Source organism: Melanerpes formicivorus, unplaced genomic scaffold (genome assembly GCF_026170545.1).
Source record: "Melanerpes formicivorus ecotype bairdi unplaced genomic scaffold, bMelFor1.0.p_v2 SCAF_1, whole genome shotgun sequence".
NCBI lineage: Eukaryota > Metazoa > Chordata > Aves > Piciformes > Picidae > Melanerpes > Melanerpes formicivorus.
Genome location: NW_027142353.1, coordinates 17276228 through 17296724, shown reverse-complemented (window position 1 = coordinate 17296724; position 20497 = coordinate 17276228). Strand labels below are relative to the sequence as shown.

Genomic DNA, 20497 nt, shown 5'->3' with positions numbered 1-20497 from the left:
GGTCTTCTGGTATCCCCACTGCCTAATGCAGTTAAGAGAACATCCCCACTTCCTGTAAGGGTGTTAGTCCTGACTTTCTTGTCTGATTTGTAGACAAGAATTATTTCCCAAGACACCTCTTAAGCTTACTTTTTACATTTATGTTATTTTTTTTCCCCTACTGAAACCTGCAGTTAAACACTAAAAAGCTTAAACTACTTAATCACTCCAGGTTTAAACTGTTTGTTTAAGACTTAAAAGTAGTGCAAATCTGCTCTCTCCTTTTAGCAGATAAGGTGGCCAGAGACCCAGTTTACTTAACTGGACATTTCATGACCTTGGTCTGAGGCTCTTCTTTGCTTTGAAGCTCTGTGATTAAGCAGTATGATGAGGGAATTCAGTCTGATTACTGAAGGTTTACTGTTTTAAACTTGGGCACGATAACATGTTATTTTGAGTATTTGCAAGCTAAATATAACAAGTAAATGGACTGGAAAATTAATAGTTGTGAGCTTAATGCATGATTTGATGACTGTCAAATGTTTTAATACAGCATTTGGAGGTGAGAAATGGAAAACAAATGTCCTGCTGACATCGTTCCTTTGTCCTGGGTAAGTTGAGAATATCACTCTGATTAAAAGAATTAAATTGCTTCTCTGACATGCATAGCTAATTTTTAAGTTTTGGCTATATAAGTATATCTTATTACATTGTCCCTTTATTCCAGAAGCTAGAAGTTAAATCTAGGAATATCACAATACTTCTGACAAAGATAAACATACTAATGGTGTATCATCTTTAGATTTATTTCTTTTTTTCCCAGTAAGCATTTGTTTAATCTTACCACATGAAAAGATTGATTAAGAAAGAGCATTATGATACTAGTATGTTTTAGACAGGCACACTTCTCAACTGCTTTCTTTTACTCTCTAGGCTGTTTCTCTGACCACACTGTAGTTGGTCTTACATAGTGTCATGTACAGTATAACCGCTGTGATAAATGTTTCTACTTCATCACAGCAAGCAGTCTTACCCTGAAGTATAGTTAAGACAAGCATATATTTGAAATTGCTTAGTTGGAATGTCAGCTCCTGCAGGAGTTCAATCCCACCAGATTAACAAAGAAGTGCTTGTTTGACCTCTTCATTTTGATATTTTTCTGTGTGTCATTTGACTTTAACAGATTTGCACTAAAATCTTAATGCGGTGCTATTGCTTTGTTAGCATTTTTTAATGTCTCTTAAAGGTATTTTTGTGCTTTCAGTATGTTATGTATTTTTCAGAATTGTATTTGCAGATTTTTTTATCATGAACCTCATTCTCTGGGGAGAAGGCTCTTCAGCAGCTATTCCGTTTGGTACTTTGGTTGCTATTCTGGCACTCTGGTTTTGCATATCTGTACCACTGACGTTTATTGGTGCCTATTTTGGTTTTAAGAAACATGTAAGTGCTTTTGAAAATTGTTTTGTAACTGTGTATACACATAGAGGTTTTTCACTGTGTAGACTGACTAAGGTAGCATCTAAGCTAGCTGCATTGTCAGATCGGTTTCTGTGTTCTGCATCAGGTATCTGAGCTTGGGATTCTGAGACTTCAACATCTAGTTGGTTGTTGGTGATGATATTTCTCTGCATTGATTAGGGTTTTCATTGTATTTAAGTATTTAATTGCTCCAGATAAAAACAGCAATTTAGACACTTTTATTTTAATTCACATCTCTTTCATTATAACAAAACAAAACCAAAAACCAACCAAAAAACCCCACACACGAACAGTTGACCCAGCTGAGCATAAGGACAAGCAACTTTGCATTTCTGGTTTTCTCCCATTTTTTTTTGTTAATGTCCACCCTCTACACTGAGGATATTTTCTGATCAAATTGCTAGAGTTCTCATGAAGTCTCTTTGTGTAAGTGTTCTGATAACCATCCCTGCTTGATAAACATGAATTGGGATTTACTCCTAAGATGATCACTTTTACTTATTTATAGGAGGGCTCTTTGTGACACTGGTGACCAAACCTTAAATAATTAAATCAGTTCTCCTTTTTGCTTAAAAAGTGGTTTGCAGTGCCCCACAAATGTAAAGATCTATAAATTATTACATTTTGTGGTTGTTGGGTTTTTTTTTTCCTCTATATAAGAAGCCAGAGTTCTAGCTCTATGTAGCTCTCATGGAACACCTTCAGAGAATATTTTAAGTATTTTAGAAGGCACTCTTTATGTTGATTTTTAATTATTCCATTTTCCTTAATCACAATTCAGTGGGTTTTTTTTTCTGATAACTGTGTTGAAATTCCAGTAACTCCCCCCTGAATTACACAGAGAGAATTCTTTTAAGAAAGGAGGATTTGATGAACTCTAAGGTAGTGTGACAGGTGTCACAAATACATTTGAATCAGAAAGCAAGTACATAGCAAGTATCTATTGATGCTTTTGAGGTAATGCTTATGAAAAGGGAAAGGTGGCAAAGTGCATTTATCTGCCTTAAATTTTTTCTCTACCTATGCATGCATCTTAAATGAGGATTCAGTTGCTGGAGTAAATCCTCTCAGTTTGTAAATTTAATGTAACGTGATTCTTCGAGGAAATCCTGAAAAGTAACATCCAGGGAATTTTAGAAGGGGAAAGCAACAGTGTGTACCACCACTACCCCCCATCTTAAAAAAAACCCACAAAAATCAGCTCAGTCTCTGTAACAGATCATAGACAGATAATCTTAAACAGGGAAATCCAAAATAACGGTTGCTGTCTTTTCAGTAAGAGTTGTCTTTTAGCTTGTTTGCCTACCAAATACTGGTACCTAGGCTGGTAGCAAAAACAGATGTAGTGGTAGCTGGATATGTGTGTGCTCAAAACAAATGGTAGATTTTTGCCACCACTTCTTTCAGAAAGAAAGCAGAAGTATAATGATGTAGTTTAACATTTTATTTAGCAGTTCCTGTTTTTTTTTGTCTGAAGGCTATTGAACATCCTGTTCGCACAAATCAAATCCCTCGTCAGATTCCTGAGCAGTCGTTCTATACTAAGCCATTACCTGGCATTATCATGGGAGGGATTCTACCTTTTGGATGTATCTTTATACAGCTGTTCTTTATTCTCAATAGTATTTGGTAAGTTAAACGTTTTCTCTGTCATAAAAGGTGGTCATTTCTTTGGGAAAGTTTTTGTTCAAAGTGTTTTGGCTGATTTTTGTTGATGCAGGGTTACCAGAATACAGATTCAATTGAAATCTGAATGTTAACATTTCTTGAATATTTTGTGATTTAGAGGATACTTGGTGCCTGTTTTGCTTGTTCAGGTGTGTAGAGAGGTGGCTGTGATATGCTTAGCGATTTACAGCTGACCTGTGATACTCAGCTAGTTTTCTCGTGCTACTCCTGACCTCATATGGTAGTGGCTCTGAAGCTGACATAAAACACATAACTTGAAAGTAGTAAGTAAATAAAATTGACTTAAGATTTTTTTTTTTTTTGTAGTTGTTGTTGGACTAGCAAAATAAAACTACTCTTGGGGGGGGGGGGTGGGGAAAGCATCAAGGACAAATGTTGTGAAATTTTTATAAAGGAAGGCACCGGAATTGTGGTTGTGGAGTCTCCTCTGGAGACTCTCAGGACCTGCTGAATGCGTTCCTGTGCGAACTACCCTGGGTGATCCTGTTTTTGGCAGGGGGGTTGGACTTTGATCTCTGGAAGTACCTTCCAACCTCTAACATTCTGTGAAAAGTAAAGAATCAAAGACTAGCCCAGTGTAAGTGAATTCTGATGTGCACTCATAGCACACTGACAAACTAACCTACTGTGAAAGATTTGTCTTCCTGTGACACAACTTAGTTATTGGATCTCTTTAAACTGTTTCTGAACCTTGACTAGGTGCAGAAATGTCTACCCAGTGTAGACAGCGACAACATTTGACATTTCTTGTTATTTTGCAGTTCTGCCTCTCTGATTGAAATGTGAGATGAAATACAAGATCTGCTGAAGTCAGTGGAAGAGGTCACACTGACTTCACTGTAACCATAATTTCACTTGTTATGTCTAGTCAGTTCTTTTCCTAAAACCCCAGCCAGGACTGAGCTTTGAGCTTGCTCTCTTGCTGTTTTCAGTCTGAGCTGCTGAGGCTGCTGTTCTTCAGCTAAAAACCAAATTGGCCAGTCGTATGGTCATGCAACTGGCAATGCCTCAGAAAGGAAGGGAAATACTTAAGGTTTAGGTGATAGTACTGTATATGAAGAAATAATATCAGTAGCACTGTGTCCATTTTAATATGGGAATTTTTTTTAAACTCCCTTTTATAGGTCTCACCAGATGTATTACATGTTTGGCTTCCTGTTTCTGGTATTCATTATTTTGGTTATTACATGTTCTGAGGCCACAATACTGCTCTGCTACTTCCATCTATGTGCAGAGGTAAGAACTTTTCTTTAGTATTTATATTTGACGATGTTTTAAGGATGCTTCCAAGAAATTCTAAGGCTTCTGTAATCAAAAAGAAGTATTCCAGAGTTCAACAAAAGCACCATCACTCAATATCCTTAAACCATGTCTTGCAGAAGTGAAGCAGACCTCTTTTAGCAAAACTTATAACAAATACTGAAACGCTGCTCTGACTACCCCTAAGTGACAAATGGAGTCCCTCAGGGATCAGTTCTGGGACCAGTCTTGTTCAACATCTTTGGTGCCATGGACAGTGGCACTGAGTGCACCCTCAGCAAGTTTGCTGATGACACCAAGCTGTGTGGTGCAGCAGACATGCTGGAGGGAAGGGAAGCCATCCAGAGGGACCTTGACAGGCTGGAGAGGTGGGCACAAGCCAACCTCATGAGGTTCAACAAGACCAAGTGCAGGGTCCTGCATCTGGGTCAAGGCAATCCCAGGCACAAATACAGGCTGGGCAGTGACTGGCTGGAAAGCAGCCCTGAAGAGAGGGACTTGGGGGTGCTGGTGGATGAGAAGCTCAACATGAGCTCTCAATGTGCACTTGCAGCCTGGAAAGGCTGTCAGATCCTGGGCTGCATGAGGAGAAGTGTGGCCAGCAGGTCAAGGGAGGTGATCCTCCCCCTCTACTCAGCCCTGGTGAGACCCCACCTGGAGTACTGCATCCAGTTCTGGAGCCCCTATTAAAAGAGGGATATGGACATGCTGGAATGTGTCCAGAGAAGGGCCACGAGGATGATCAGAGGGCTGGAGCACCTCTCCTATGAGGACAGACTGAAGGAGTTGGGGCTGTTCAGTCCAGAGAAGAGAAGGCTCTGAGGTGACCTAATTGTGGCCTTCCAGTATCTGAAGGGGGCCTACAGGAAGGCTGGGGAGGGACTTTGCAGGATATCAGGGGGAATGGAATGAAGCTGGAGGTGGGGAGATTCAGGCTGCACATAAGGAGGAAGTTCTTCACCATGAGAGTGGTGAAGCCCTGGAATGGGTTGTCCAGGGAGGTGGTTGAAGCCCTGTCCCTGGAGGTGTTTAAGTCCAGGCTGGATGAGGCTCTGGCCAGCCTGATCTAGTGTGGGGTGTCCCTGCCCATGGCAGGGGGGTTGGAACTAGATGATCCTTGTGGTCCCTTCCAACCCTGACTGATACTATGATACTAAGTCTTTTAAAAGTTTAAGAACTGCATGTGTTCTGAAAATGCTAAACTAATCCATTAACTGTATTTAATCAAGTGCACTTTGCCATGCCCAGCCTTGGGGGGGAAAAAAGTCTCTGTGGCTCACAACAGATGATCTGCCTTATTTGGGTTGTTAGAATTTTGCAGTTTGATACTGATCTTTCCTATATCTAATTGCGAATGGTGTGGTTAAAGCAGTATTGGTTTTTTGGTTTGTTGTGGTTTTCTTTTTTTTAATGTACAGTAAAAAAAAACTTTATAAAAACTCTCTTTTGAGATAAAATGATGATCGAAAGAAGTAGCTCTTCATCTAGTGACAGGGTCAGTGTGTTAGAGGTGGGTTGAATGTTACTTATCACTTCTTTCTTTTTCTCCCTTACCCCTTCTAGGACTATCACTGGCAGTGGCGTTCATTCCTCACAAGTGGTTTCACTGCAGTATATTTCCTAATATATGCAATACATTATTTTTTTTCCAAACTGCAAATCACTGGAACAGCTAGCACCATTTTATATTTTGGTTATACCATGATTATGGTTTTGATCTTCTTCCTTTTCACAGGTGAGTATATCGAACCTTCATTTTACATTTTGAGTCTGCTGTTAGCTTTGCACAGTAGAATCTACTGCAAAACTTACCTTGAGATGGGATTTATGCGTTCGTTATTTTTCCAGGTAGTTATGTTACATTTTGTAACTGTGATCTGCTAATTTGAGGTGCAATCTATAATTAGATCTTCAAATACAACACCTTAAACCTAATAAATACCTCTCCAGATTTCAGTTCTCTCCTAGCCATGTGACAAACTCAAAATTTTTTTTATTATCTTTAGAGAAGCGTGCTTCAAATCACATGCAACATTAGGGGAGAAATATGCAGCTTGCTTTTGTCAGTTGCTTCTGTAATTTCTTTACCTTCTTTTGCCATTGCGTTGAAGTGGCACAAAAGGCAGAAAGAATTTCTTAATCATGTTTTGATTCAGTCTGGTTAAAACCTCGTCATCTTTGAGGTCTTTTCCAACCTTATTGATTCTATGATCTTTACTAAAGAGCTTTTAGAGAAACACCTATCTTAAATGGTGCATTTCAAGTTCCTCTTCAGTAAATGAGATGAGGTCACAAAATCTTCGGTACTCTGAAGGAATCTTCAGTCACACATCCCTTGTTTGGAGTGGAAAACTAGTGGTGAAAGTGCAAGAAGTCTCCATTCAAACTCTCATGCAAGAAGACTGCAACTGCTAACCTCTCAAAAAGCTTGTAAACACTGAATTCTGTTCCAGCAGACTGTAATCTGTCTGTATGGGCTTTGCCCTACAGAGCAATATTTTTTTAAACTATTTTGTCATGATCAATGCTTTAAATAATTCCAGACTTCATATTTACAGTTAAGTTCAATAATTTGTAAGACTTACAGATGTATTTATGTGCACAGCTATACAGGCTAAATTTTGAGACCTCCTAGAAAACAAGTGGCTTGTCATTAGAGCTTTTAATGCACATCTCAGTAGAAGCAGAATTTTCATTTCCACTTAACATAGGAGAACAAAAAATGGTGCGTGAAAAGAACCAGCACTTGAGGATGGAGTTCATTTTAAGTGTGAACAGAAAATTTCCAAGACATGACCACTTCATCTTAGGAAATATTAAAGCTGCTTGTGCACCACAACTGAATGCAGATGACGATGAGCAGGAGCAAGAGCCTGCAAGGAGTTTCTTAGGTCATTGTCTGTTAAAAGGAAGGAATGTACTTAAGTATATTATATAATCTCTTTGAAAAGTGATCAAGCTGTGTTCCAAAAGTGGTTAGTTTTATCTTCCTTCCTTCTTTTTAAGTCTAACGTGTTTTGGCATTGCTTGCGGATATTTTGTAATTTACACATCATCTCTACTTTTGTTTATATTTTGTGTATTGGTTAGCAAATCATTCTGAATGCGTAGATCCAAGATTCTGCCTCCCCTTCTCACTGTGTCTTACTTCTCACCCTGTCTTTCTCTTCATCTTCGTTTCTGATTTGGGTTTGCTAGTAGTCTTATTGAACTAAAGAATTTAAGAGTGCATGGTTGTTCAGCTAGAATTGAATGTGTACTACTGTACCTAGATCAATTTTAAATGCAGTGCAAACTCACAGAGCAGCATGAAAATATAATTAGCCTTTCTGTGAGTGTAAGGGCAGCTAATTTATTTTCACTAGCTTTCCCAACAGATATTCAGCATGTCTGCCTTTAATAGTAAATGGTTTTGGCCAAAACCAGAATTATGTTTGCCATATTTTCTTTGTTCAGTCTATTACTTCGGTTGCATGCAGTAATTCTGGCATGCATACATTCAAGATAAAGGGGATTTACACTAAATTTTCTGTGCTGAGACTTAGCTTAGCTAAGGTACTCATACAATTTCCATCTTTTGCCCTTGTTCTTTGAAGTCAATCACGTTACATGACATTGTCTAGAGATACTGAGATGTGTCCAGTGCATCCTCCCTTTTCCTTTGCTCACTCACGTGTTCACTTTCCATTGACCAGTTTGCTGTGCAGTAGTGCCTGCCAGCAACTTTGGGGAGTCCTTCTGAGGGTGGGTTCAGAAGTACACAAAGAAGAAATGTTTTACACTCAGAGCTCTTCAGATGCTTTCTGTTGTAGTCAATTTGTATGGAATTGGGACAGTGGAAATGTGAGTTATGCTGTGCAACGTGAACCAGACTTTCACATTTGTATGCTTTTGGTTCATAGTTTCTAAACTGAGGATAGGAGAATACATGTGAAGTTAACTGAATGGTTAGAAGGTTGAAACATCATGTGCTTAGTGGTTTTTTTTGTTTGTTTTTTTTAATATAGTTCCCACAAGATTAAGTGCAAATAATGCTTTAATTTGAGGGAATAGTCTCTTTCCTGCTCTGGCAGGGGATTTGGACTAGATGATCTCTCCAGGTCCCTTCCAACCCCTAACATTCTGTGATTCTGAGTGATTCTTAACATTTAGGAAAAATTTTGTCCATTGAGGTTGATCTGCGTTAAAAGGTAGCTGTTCTCAGAGATTTACTGAAGTGCTTTGAGATAAGGCTTTACAGAAAACATGAGAGGCGGGGTAAAGGGACAGGCAGTTCTCTAGTTTCTTACATGAAAAGGCTTATTAGCGATTTAGCAAATCTACTCCTGAAGGCAACTGACTTCGTGTGTCAGGATAATAAAGAAGCTAAAAAGAGAAAATCATAATTGTTATATCAAAACTATTCTACTGCTGCTTACTCATCTGTTAAAAATGGTCCATATCATGAAGGGTTTTGACGGTGCCCTGCTGCTATGTCAGCGTAACACATGCTTCAGGCACTTGCATCCATACTGCATTCCGGGTCATTGATCAGGCTCAGCAGGCAAAATACCGGGAGCTACATGACAAATCTTTGATTCACAGCTGGGACCATAACTACGTATCATAGTAAATGAGTCAGTTAAACATCAGTAGTTTAGCAAGCGTGAAGGGGAAAAAAACCCAAATGTTACTGGGGTATCATTCATGGTTCCTTCTAAGCTTGAATAGTGAATGAGTTGGCACACAACTTTCAGATCTCTCTTATCAGATCTAGAAAAAAAGGCTGGGTTGTTTATTTTTTTAAAAGTGCTTATTAGAGCTATTATTTTATAAGAGGTACTGAGGCAAAAACCAGATAATCTTCAGGGCTTTATTCCTGTCCTAATTTGTGTGGGAAATGAAGGTTCCCGTAACAGTTGTTCTGAGGTGCTGTTGAGTCCATTGTCAGTCTGATTGAGTCTGCATTTTGAAATAATAGAGTTAGACTAACAAAGTGCAACTGCATTGACTGTTTTATGTTCAAGAGATTAGTTTTGTTGAAAACTTCTCTTAAGAGTTTTACAGAGGGAAGGGGTGGAGCTATTTATTTTTCCTCGTGTAAAAGGCCTGTAAGTTATCAAAGAAACAGTCTTTGTCCTAAATTTCATTCAAGTTTGCTTACATCTTTCAGCTGCATTAAATATTTTAGAGGTGTTTGAGGTATCTAACACATTTTCAGTAGGAAGTACAAGTTGCATAGTAACTACACTATGGTTTGAAATTTGTATTCACTTGATGTACACAGAAATAAAGATAGTGCTGTAATTGTCTAGAACCATGAAGTACAACTAAGAAATGAAAACTGATTATGATGTTGTCAATCTAACTTGGTTTATTAAATATAATAGCGACATTCTGACCAGCTGTGCAGATCATATAAAGTGTGTGTGACTAGTCATTGAAGAAGGGTGAAACAGAGCAGTGTGAAGGAGTTGGACTGGGGAATAATGAAGCAACAAAGCATAAATGTGTAAGAGAAGGCTCCGAGGTGACCTAATTGTGGCCTTCCAGTATCTGAAGGGGGCCTACAGGAAGGCTGGGGAGGGACTTCTCAGGATATCAGGTAGTAATAGGACCGGGGGAATGGAATGAAGCTGGAGGTGGGGAGATTCAGGCTGGATGTGAGGAGGAAGTTCTTCACCATGAGAGTGGTGAAGCACTGGAACAGGTTGTCCAGGGAGGTGGTTGAGGCCCCGTCCCTGGCGATGTTTAAGCCCAGGCTGGATGAGGCTCTGGCCAGGCTGATCTAGTGTGGGGTGTCCCTGCCCATGGCAGGGGGGTTGGAACTAGATGATCCTTGTGGTCCCTTCCAACCCTCACTGATACTATGATACTAAGAGGAGGAAAAAACACAGCAACATTCTAAAATGTCTCCTGCATGATCAGCTCTGTCTTTGTAAAAATAATGAAATACTTTTATATATAGTTGATGCCTATAAATACCAGGTCCTGCCTGCAGCTTTACATTATCTGATCTGATGGATGCACTTGAGACTAAAGATAGCAGGTTGCTTGCACATATGTCCTGGTTTATGAACTGTGCATGGAAGTTAATGTCTTACGTGTCCCTCTTCCTAATATGTAACTTTCTTTCTTTTTAGGGACAATCGGATTCTTTGCATGCTTCTGGTTTGTAACCAAAATATACAGCGTGGTAAAAGTTGACTGAAGAAACCAATGTAAAGAATTAACACAGAAGAGATTTAATCTTCATTAACCTAAATTAAAGACCTGGTCTTGACCCTGAACTTGAGCTTTATCAGAAGTATTGGCTTCCTGTTCTTTGAGAGCGATCCAGAACACGCAGCTGCCCCAAATACTTTTTTCCACTAACACGTTTGTGTTGTGACTTAACAACCCGATTTCATGCAGATCTTGCTGAAGATCAGAGTTAGGATATTTATGCATTTGTAAATACAACTATACTCTAAAAGAAGTGTTAAATTCTAATCGCAGAGTAGAAGTGGCTGTCTTACACTACTTAATGATACTTCTGATCAAAGTACAACTGTAAATAGGTTTTTCTAGATGGGTAGGTGGGATGAATTATTTTTCTTTGAGGGAAATGAGAACTTTTTATGATGCTAACTTTGAAGGATAATTCTTAAGAAGTGTTGCTTTTAGTTTGGGTGTGATTTTTATTTTTTACTGATGTTACGTCCATGAATATTCTGATTTCTGTGACTCCCTTGGGTTCGGTGTTCCTGGCCTTTTAAACTACGTGCCTCTGAGTCCTTGAATTTATAAATCTAATAAATATTGTAAAAATGTCTTCAGTGGCTTATTACAAGTTCATACAAATCTGTAAATACGATTATATTGAAGACAGATGCTTAAACACTGCGTAGAGTATTTTACAGCTTTTTCTATGGTTTGATGTATATTTCCACACCCTCAGATCTGCAAGAAGTGTTCTCTCTGCTACGTGGCTGTAACATGGAAACGTGATTGTGGCACGTGAGAATGGGTTCCACACACATTCAACAGAACCACTCTGCAGCATTAGTTCAGTCCTTAACCCAGTTACATTTTCAGAGACTGCTATGGAATTGTTGGTATGTTGAGAAGATCTTGTAACGCAGGACTCGGCATTCTCTGTTGGTCTTGCTTTCAAAAGATCCCAATGATGCATATTCTATATGGCAACCATTGCTGATTGTACTTAATGCAGGTTGAAAAATAAAACAAACCAAACTATTTTTTGCCTTATATTAAGAGACTAATGTTGATTTTTGGATGACTAGCATTAAAACTATATTTGATTTTTTATTTTTTTTTTCAAAATTGAGTATTTTGTTCACATTTTCTCAAGTAATTTTATACTCTTAACACAGTGTGGCTTCTGCCACGTTTTCAGGAGCCTGATACAATTTTATTTTAAATTAAACTCCTTCTACCCATTACCGTTCACGAAGTTGGGGTGGTGTTTTCTTGACAGTTTACTGTCTAGAAATCCTTAAGTTGGTGATGCTTGAATATTGAACCCAATATATCTTTGGTTACGGCAACTTGTCGTCATTAAAAGCCAGCTTTTGGGAAGTTAAAGGGCTTCAGATGACATTTCTTCAGTTGCTGTGCCCCACAACCCCACCCAGATGAACCACACCAGTTTTGTGCTCTACCTGTCCCCAGCCACAGCTCTGCTCAGATGTTACGGACGGGTTCATTCTTCTGCCACTCCCCACACGCAGTTGCTAGGAAATGCTGATTTCAGATAAATCTTTGGTTCAGATAAACCATGCTCAAAGATACAGTAAGATTTAAGGCCAAGCGTGGTGCTTGTTCTTTCCCAATGCGCTGAGCTGTAGTGTGACACGATGTAAATGTTAAACTGAATATTCTGAATATCCCTGGCATTTGTGATCACCTACTGTGTGCATGGCCACTGCTCAAAAGTCATCAGGAGTTGTTATACAAATGAGGATGTTTAGTTTAAGAAACACTAATCTGTTGTCTGCTGTTGAAATAGGAATGTAGAATTTCAGTGTAGTGATGTGAAAACAGACTTTTGTGATGTATTCATAACTGCTGTTTAAAAATCAGGTTAACAGTGAGACACAGCCACTGTGGTATGTATATGGGTTTGGAACTGATGGGTTTATTTCCCTCTTTTTATCTTCTACAGACAAGTGGACAAGTCATCACAGCTTCTCAGGTATCTTATCTTCACCTTTAAAGGCAGTTTATGAAGCATGTCACTATCTTCTGGAATCTAAACCTACTGCATATGCAAATTTTCAAGCAGCCTTACCTTGTAATCATGGTAGCTGTTTTGGAATTTGACATGGTTAGTTTTTAGTGTGCGGTATTGGGGACAATTCAGAAATACATCACAGATTTTGCAAGGAGCTATTCTGAAGTTGTCCTCTCTCTTGAAACCTGTTACTGCTTCAGATAATTGTAGAGGCTTTTTCAGCCTCATTCAGGCTTCTGGTGTATCTTAGGGCATCCAGATGTTCTACTGTGTACCATACTTACTCTTCAGCAGTCTTGGGAGGCTTGGGCTTTCATCTAAACTTTCCAAATACTAACCTCTTCCAAAAATCTTTCTGTACTACTACATTTTTTTAAAATGCACTTAACTGCACAGATAGCTGAGAAAATTAAGTTAATAGGGTGATTAAGTGGTAGAAACAAATTGCTGAGTTGCATAAAGACAGAGCAAATTCAGATAAACTATAATACTTCATACCAGTGTCATTTTTTTGTTAGCTGGTAAACAGTGGTTCTTCAGAGTCTGAAAAAAATTGGACTATCGCTGCCAAATTTAGTCTGAAAGTGATCCTCAGGCCAAACAGTGTTCTGAAAATACAATATGGAAGTTTGTGGTTTATTTTTCTTTCCCTAAGGAAGAAGAAATAAAAGCAGTTCTACAATAAGCTCGCTCTCTCATGGAAAGCTCCCAGTCCATCTTTAGCCTGGTAGCCTGGTGCTTCACTTCTTAATGAAATAGTTAGCTGTGTTTGAACAGCCATAAGAGTTCTTGGATTTTTGCTGTCATAGATCACATGTGGCCTCAGCTGCTTTGCTGAAGCCATGCAGCCATATCACAAACGTGAGCTGACTGTGAGCTAGTCACAGACAGTATTTTTACAGGCTTCGTGCCAGGCATAAGGCAGTGAGGGATGAGCGGGAAAGGCTAAGGTCATTAGTTCAACCTCCTGCTTGCCTTTCTCCCATTTTGCAGCTCACTTAGGGTTGCTTGAAAATAGATTTACTGTTGTTTCAACCCTCTGTCATGCCCATGAGTGCAAAGAGTAGTGATTACCCTATCTAGCACTTGCAAATCCTCCAGCACAATCCTTCCCTATTTGCAAACTCAGCTACCCAGAATGTGTGTGGTTACAGCTATGATGGAGATGTCGACAGGCCTTGTGAAAGCTGTAGTTGTATTCTCTTGTTCTTGTAATGCCACTAACTGTCCCTTTGTGGCTTGAGACTTCAGAGTTGCGGCATCCCACTGAGGTCTATCAGTGTTTGTCAAGGGAGGAGAAAGCCTGTCCTGTGTGGGATGGTGAGTACTAGTAGCTGAGCTTGTTTCCTTGTTGGATATGGAGGTGAAAGGTAACTGGAGTTTCTCCAGATTGCCTGAAAAATGCTTGAAGGGGGGACTAGTCCTGTCAAGGAGACCAGACAACATCTGTCCTTCAGGCAACGTAGGCATGGAGTGAAAGAACAGAGACCTTGATAGGGAGTGGGTTTGGTCTATCTGACTTCAGTCAGCAGAGAAGGAAATGGTGGACAGGTATTTCCACAAGGTTTTGTGGGATTGCTGGGGAGGGGTTGCTGCAGCCAACCCTGACTACATTAGCAGTGCATGGCAAGTAAAACCAGATTGCTCGGTGAATTGTTGTTACTCAACCCATGGACAGCTTGAGTTTCATAGGTAAGGAGTAAGTTAACATGCAAACCTGGAAGTATGATAAATGTATCTGATGATTGTCTTAAATGTGATTTTTATTATTGTTTGGTTTTGTTGGGTTTTTTAATGGAATGTTACTGCAGTGTTTGGTTTAGTTTTCCTGCTCCAGGAATACATGAGCTAGAACTTTGATAAGCTTAGCTGGTTTGGAACATGTGACCATGACTTTTTGCCATGAAGTTACATGCTATCCCCTTTCTGTGCCTTACCAGTTTAGGTAACAGCTTGTGCAGGCTGCTCCATCTCCACCTCCCAGAGCACATCACAACCAAGTATTTTCTTCAAGGCAAGAAAACTACTTGTGCAAAGACATTTGAGTCTCCTCCAAGACAGACCATTTTCTACAACTCACCTCTAAATTAACGTGGTTTTTTTAATCCTCAGTATCCCATTGTTTCTTCTTATGTCAGATAGTTAATAGTGGTCTACTTATTTATGTATCTCCAGAAGTCTCCTGAAATACTTCTCCTGTTACCTCATATCACAGTATTGCCAAGGTTGGAAGAGACCTTGAGGATCATCGAGTCCAACCTGTCACCACAGACCTCATGACTAGACCATGGCACCAAGTGCCACGTCCAGTCTCCTCTTGAACACTTCCAGGTATGGTGGCTCCACCACCTCCCTGGTCAGCACATTCCAATGACCAATGACTCACTCGGTGAAGAACTTTCTCCTCACCTCGAGTCTAAACCTCCCCTGGCGCAGCTTGAGACTGTGTCCCCTATATTGACTTTGGTACATGTGCAGAGGTAAATGTGACACTTCAGACTAAAACACACGTTTTCAGGGACTACTGAAAGACTTGACTTTATCAGGTGATTGTTGTATAGCTGCCATCATGCTCTTTTTACCTTGAAACATCTGGAACTCACTGCTGATGAGTAGTTAACTGCTTGTAACTCAGATATGCCAGAAGGTTACAAATCAAACCAGTCACATTTGGCTGATGGCACATTCTTGATGCTTCACAAGATCCCAACACTACCAGTGAAAATGCAGTTTAGATCCTTCCTTCCCTCAAAGGTATTTTAGCATCACCTGCTGGTCACACTGCATAAACTTACACAGTGAGGAGCAGTTACAAAGGCTTTCCCAAAGTAGGCTACGGGAGGGGCTTAGCCTTTACATTGTATCTTTACATTTTATGCTAATTTGAAGGTTTCTGGAAGTAGGTAGCCAAAAGTTAGGGCAAAGAACAATAACATATACAAATAATTTATTCATGAGGGTGCTAAAAACATTTCCTGTGTCTAGCTAGTATGGACACACAATGAGTAAGGGTCCTCTGATACCTTGAAACAAATTTTTGAAGATCACTGAAAAAGAGATGCTTCAGAGGAGGCCCCACAGAGTAGCCTGAAAAGCTGAGACAGGCCTAAAGCTGTGTCCTCCCAGCTTTGTACTTTCAACATTGTGAAGTCCTTGTTTCTGAACAGCATGGCCATTGTTTTGCCACTGCTGATGCAAGATCTACTTCGCCTTGTGTGGGAGTTTTGGAGGAATTTTTGGTTGTTGGTTTGTTTTTTTCTTTGGTTGTTTTTAATTGATCATATCAAGCAAATTGATCATAGCAAGATGTAATTTTGGGGAAACTATTAACACAGAGAAAACATTCTTGGTATTTCCCCTAAACTTGCCATGAATACTGCATCTAGTTCTGGTGTCCCTGCCATAAGGAGGACAGGGATCTGTTGGAACAAATCCAAATCAGGGCCCCAAAGATGATCTAGGGGCTGGAACACCTCTGCTATGAGGATAGGCCAAGAAAACTGAGATTTTTGATACTGGAGAAGAGAAGACAGGGGTGGGACCTTATAATTGCCTTCAAATACCTGAAGGGCATCTCCAGGAAGGGTGGAGGGAGTGGTGGAGAGAGTGTCCACCACTAGGACAAGGGGAAATTGATTTAAACTGAATAAGTTTAAACTGGATCTTAGGAAGGACTCTGAAATGGATTACCCAGAGAGGCTGTGGATGCACCCTCTCTGTAGATGTTGAAGGCCAGGTTGAATGGGGCCTTGAGTAACCTGGTCTAGTTGAGACATCCCTGCCCATGGCAGAGAGGTTGGATGAGATGATCTCTAAGGTCTCTTCCAGCCTGAGCTCTTCTATGATTATGTGATCTTCAGTTGTTCACAATTTCCTATTCAGTTGAGGCCTGTAGAATCATAGAATACTGATTCAACTATGACTATGCAAGGAAAAAGTGCACATAGTGACCTCTGAACATGGCTGGCATGCACATATACACAGTCCAATCCCTGCTTGCCCTCAGAACTACTGAAGACAAACTTCTCATTCACTGGAGGATGGTGGAGACATGTGCGCCATATGCTGCTCCCACCTGTTGGGTGCACTATGAATAAGTCACTGTGTTATTACTAAGTCAGTGGGCTGGTGGAGAGGCTGATCCCTCTCCCACCATGGCACAAAGATACAAAAGGCAGCAGGTTGTGACATTTCTTCTCCAGCCTTACTTAGGAGTTAAAAAATGGATCAAGCAGAAGGCTCAGACTTGTTTCCTGCATTTTTCTGCAAGTTCCTACAAGGAGTCCTAACCACTCTTCCCCTTGAAACTGCGTGCCCGTGGTAGCAAGGCTAGTGATGGAGCTGAGAAGGAAGGGACGTTTTGTGCTGTCATTCTTTCCTGCCTGATGCCAGACCATAGTGACAGCAAGGGAGCTAAATCACACAATTGTGTACATTCTGCTACGTGATGTCGGATCAGTGCAGCCCTGAGGCAGGTGGAGTGCACAGCAAAGGGAAGCAGCAGGTGCCCTTACATTTACTGTTAATCCTAGAAAGCAGGGTGACTGTAGTAACTCTGGACCAAAAGTGCAGAGGACAGAATAGGCTTCCTTCCATAATATGCAGACCTGTGGGGACAAAGCCCAATCAAAGAATTGATTCATGTACCAGGAATATGCTTGTGTATCAAACCTGAGTCTTTTCTGTCAGTTTGCTACCAGTTTCAAGGGAGGTGTTTTGCTGGGGGAAATATCTTTGATCCAAAACTGAATTTCTGCAAGGAGCAAGACAGACCAATGAAGGCAGATTAGGAATATGACTCCAAATTCCTGGAGATTTTCTTCACCAGTGGATTATTTTAGGGTTAATAAGTCTATCTTTCTGTCTTTTTGTGGTGGGTTGACGTTTCCCCCAGCATTAACTTTTAGCCAGACTAACTCAGAAGCAAATGAAGCTGTATTTACAAGCAAAAAACTACACTCTACAATGGAATGCAATAAATATGTACAAAATATACAGTATTTACAGTATTAGGTATTTACAATTAGCAAACAACACGAAACACCCCCCCCCCCCCATCCCTGGTCAAAAAATACAAGACCAGGGAAGCTGCTCCACTCACACCCACAAACCTCCCAGACCCCCCTGTACCAAGAGAGAGAAGCTGAGAGAAAAGCAGTGGGTTAGGCTTATCTCAAGGTCAGCCAGAAGCACTGTTATCTCCCAAGGTGAAGCAATGATAGCCCAGATTGGAAGAGAAGAAGAAAGGAATGGCAATGGAAATGAAATGTGAAGAATCGTTATGGTACAGCTCCTTTTACCCCACACATTTATCCAATTAATTTGCTTAGAACAATATTTTGCTTTCCTTCTTACACCCAATAGTGATTTATTTATACTTTTCTACTTTTCTGCTCAAAATATGCAGCTAATTTTTAAAGGCAGAGCCTAGAACTACCACACTTTTGAAATAGCTTTACTGACAGAGGTTTGTGAAGACTGTTGCTGCACAGAATGAGACACAACTTGGAAACTCAGTGTTTTGTTGGATAGGGCACCATCTCCTGTTCTACTCATCCCTGACCCTTCAGAGGACTGCTAGTAGTATAACCTGAGCATGCCATCTCCCATGCAATTCAATGCAGAAATACAGTTCTTCATGCTCTCAGAGGAGTCCCAATGCACAATGTCCAACAAACAGAATCAGGCGGAGCCCCTACAGACAGAGGCAGTCTGATAGACTATCTTTGTGCAAGGTCAGGAAGGGGAAACTGTAGCTTTGCAGTCCTCAGTGAAAACACTGCCTAAAGGGATAAACAGGAAACACACTGCATGAAAAATGCTAAAAGTTCTAGGGCTGCAAATAGATGACAACAAAGATAAGTACTTACTCTTGCATTGTTAATCAGCTTTGAATCTCAGAGCCTGAGCAAATGCAGAGAAAGCTGCGAGTTCCCATATGGTATATAGCAGAAGTACATTGAAGCTGGAACCAGTCACACCAAAGCAAGTTCATTGGAGAACTGTCAGTGACACAGCAGGATGGAGTAGGGTAATGGCTTTAAACAGGAAAAGCACATATTTAGATTAGACATCATGAAGAAATCCTTCACTCTGATGGTAGTGAGACACTGGAACAGGTTGCCCAGAGAAGTTGTGGATGCCCCCTCCCTGAAAGTGTTCAAGGTCCAGTTGAATGGAGCTTTGAGCAATGTAGTCTAGTGGAAGGTGTCCCTGCCCATGGCAGGCAGATTGAAACTAGATGGTTTTTAAGGCCCTTTCCAATCCAAACCATTCTAAGATTCAGAGGGTGAGCTACTACTTACAAAGTAGCCAAGGCTAGCAGATCCTGAACTACACCTGTTGCTAGGTGTTGACCAGAGGGCCTGCTTTGATATGGGCATGTTCCCAATCTTCACATTTATTCATGTGGATGCAAACATGTATTTATTCCTTTTATTTTTTAACAAAACATCAAGGCAGTTGCTGTGTATCAATGAGTGGAGGCAATGGAATGGAATGGAATGGAATGGAATGGAATGGAATGGAATGGAATGGAATGGAATGGAATGGAATGGAATGGAATGGAATGGAACAGACCAGGTTGGAAGAGACCTTTGAGATCATCGAGTCCAACCTGTCATTCAACACCATCTAATCAACTAAACCATGGCAACAAGCACCCCATCCAGTCTCTTCCTAAATACCTCCAGTGATGGTGACTCCACCACCTCCCTGGGCAGTCCATTCCAATGGCAAATAACTCTTTCTATGAAGAACTTCTTCATAACATCCAGCCTAAATCTCCCCTGGCACAGCTTGAGACTGTGTCCTCTTGTTCTGGTGCTGGTTCCCTGGGAGAAGAGACCAACCCCCACCTGGCTACACCCTCCCTTCAGGAAGAGCCATGTGTTTGCCAGCACATCTTGCCAGCAGTGGAACATCTACAGCAGAGGTAGAAGAGATTAAATAAGGCTAACAAATTAGAGAGCAGTAATTATAACCCACCCCTTTCATTATAATGTGGGTCATTTTTTTCCCCATCATTCCACTGCCTGTCCTGAGTATACATCTGGGGGAGGGGAAGTTGGGGTTTTTACACTCCCTGTTAGCTGATGCTCGCTGACACACAAACTCCCAGAGCTGCTTCCCAAAATTGTGGTTAAACTCTGCAGGTTGGTATTAGCATCTATCAGTCTTTGGGAAGCCACATGGAAGTCTAGTAGAGAATCATGGAATGGTGTCATGCAGCTACCTTTGGAGGGGCCAGGTTTATTTCTGTAGATGAACACTTGTATGATTTTTACATGTAGAAGAGGCTGAATTCCTACTATGACCACCGAGTATGGCAGTTCCACATTCAACTATTCTATTAAAAACTGAGCAACTAAAGGCTACTCCTAAATATCCCAAAGCCACAACAGTTAATCAGGCCAACTGTTGTTATCTGGGGGATATACAGGTGGCTGCCATAGTAGGCACCACTCACAGCATCACTAAGTATAAATCACAGCGTTAAAACAACAAACAGAAGAGGGAAGCTAGGCTGCAGAAGGATTATCCTGGGTTCTGTCATACTGAAAACTCCACATGACCTTCTTCACAAAACAGTAGTCAATCACTTGGTTGTGTAGCAGTGTGCCTTCCCCTGGTGACACTCTGGAAAGCAGCCTTCTCAAAAACACCCCTGCTAGAAATTTTCCTTGTACACTTGGCACACAGATTTCTCTTGACAGTTTGCTTCAGTATTCTGAAGACGGTGATCTTTTTTTTTCTGAAGACTGCATGTTTCCACTATGGATGATAATGGCTTTCTGTGTGGGATGTGTTATGCATCTACTAGCCACAATTATTTGTAATTTTTACTTTCAGTTTAACTTAGGTTTAATTGTC

The 20497-nt window shown here is 40.5% G+C and overlaps 1 protein-coding gene across 1 annotated transcript in view; it reads left to right on the top strand.

Annotated features, from left to right (window-relative positions):
- Window positions 1-11640, top strand: part of TM9SF2 (transmembrane 9 superfamily member 2) — a 33565-nt gene extending 21925 nt beyond the window's left edge. Inside the window, exons 12-17 of the mRNA XM_068164883.1 lie at window positions 533-590; window positions 1263-1422; window positions 2939-3090; window positions 4275-4386; window positions 5974-6145; window positions 10533-11640. Coding sequence (XP_068020984.1) covers window positions 533-590; window positions 1263-1422; window positions 2939-3090; window positions 4275-4386; window positions 5974-6145; window positions 10533-10600 — 722 coding nt within the window. The 3' untranslated portion in view covers window positions 10601-11640. The remainder of the gene's footprint in view (window positions 1-532; window positions 591-1262; window positions 1423-2938; window positions 3091-4274; window positions 4387-5973; window positions 6146-10532) is intronic.
- Window positions 11641-20497: the final 8857 nt, after the last annotated feature.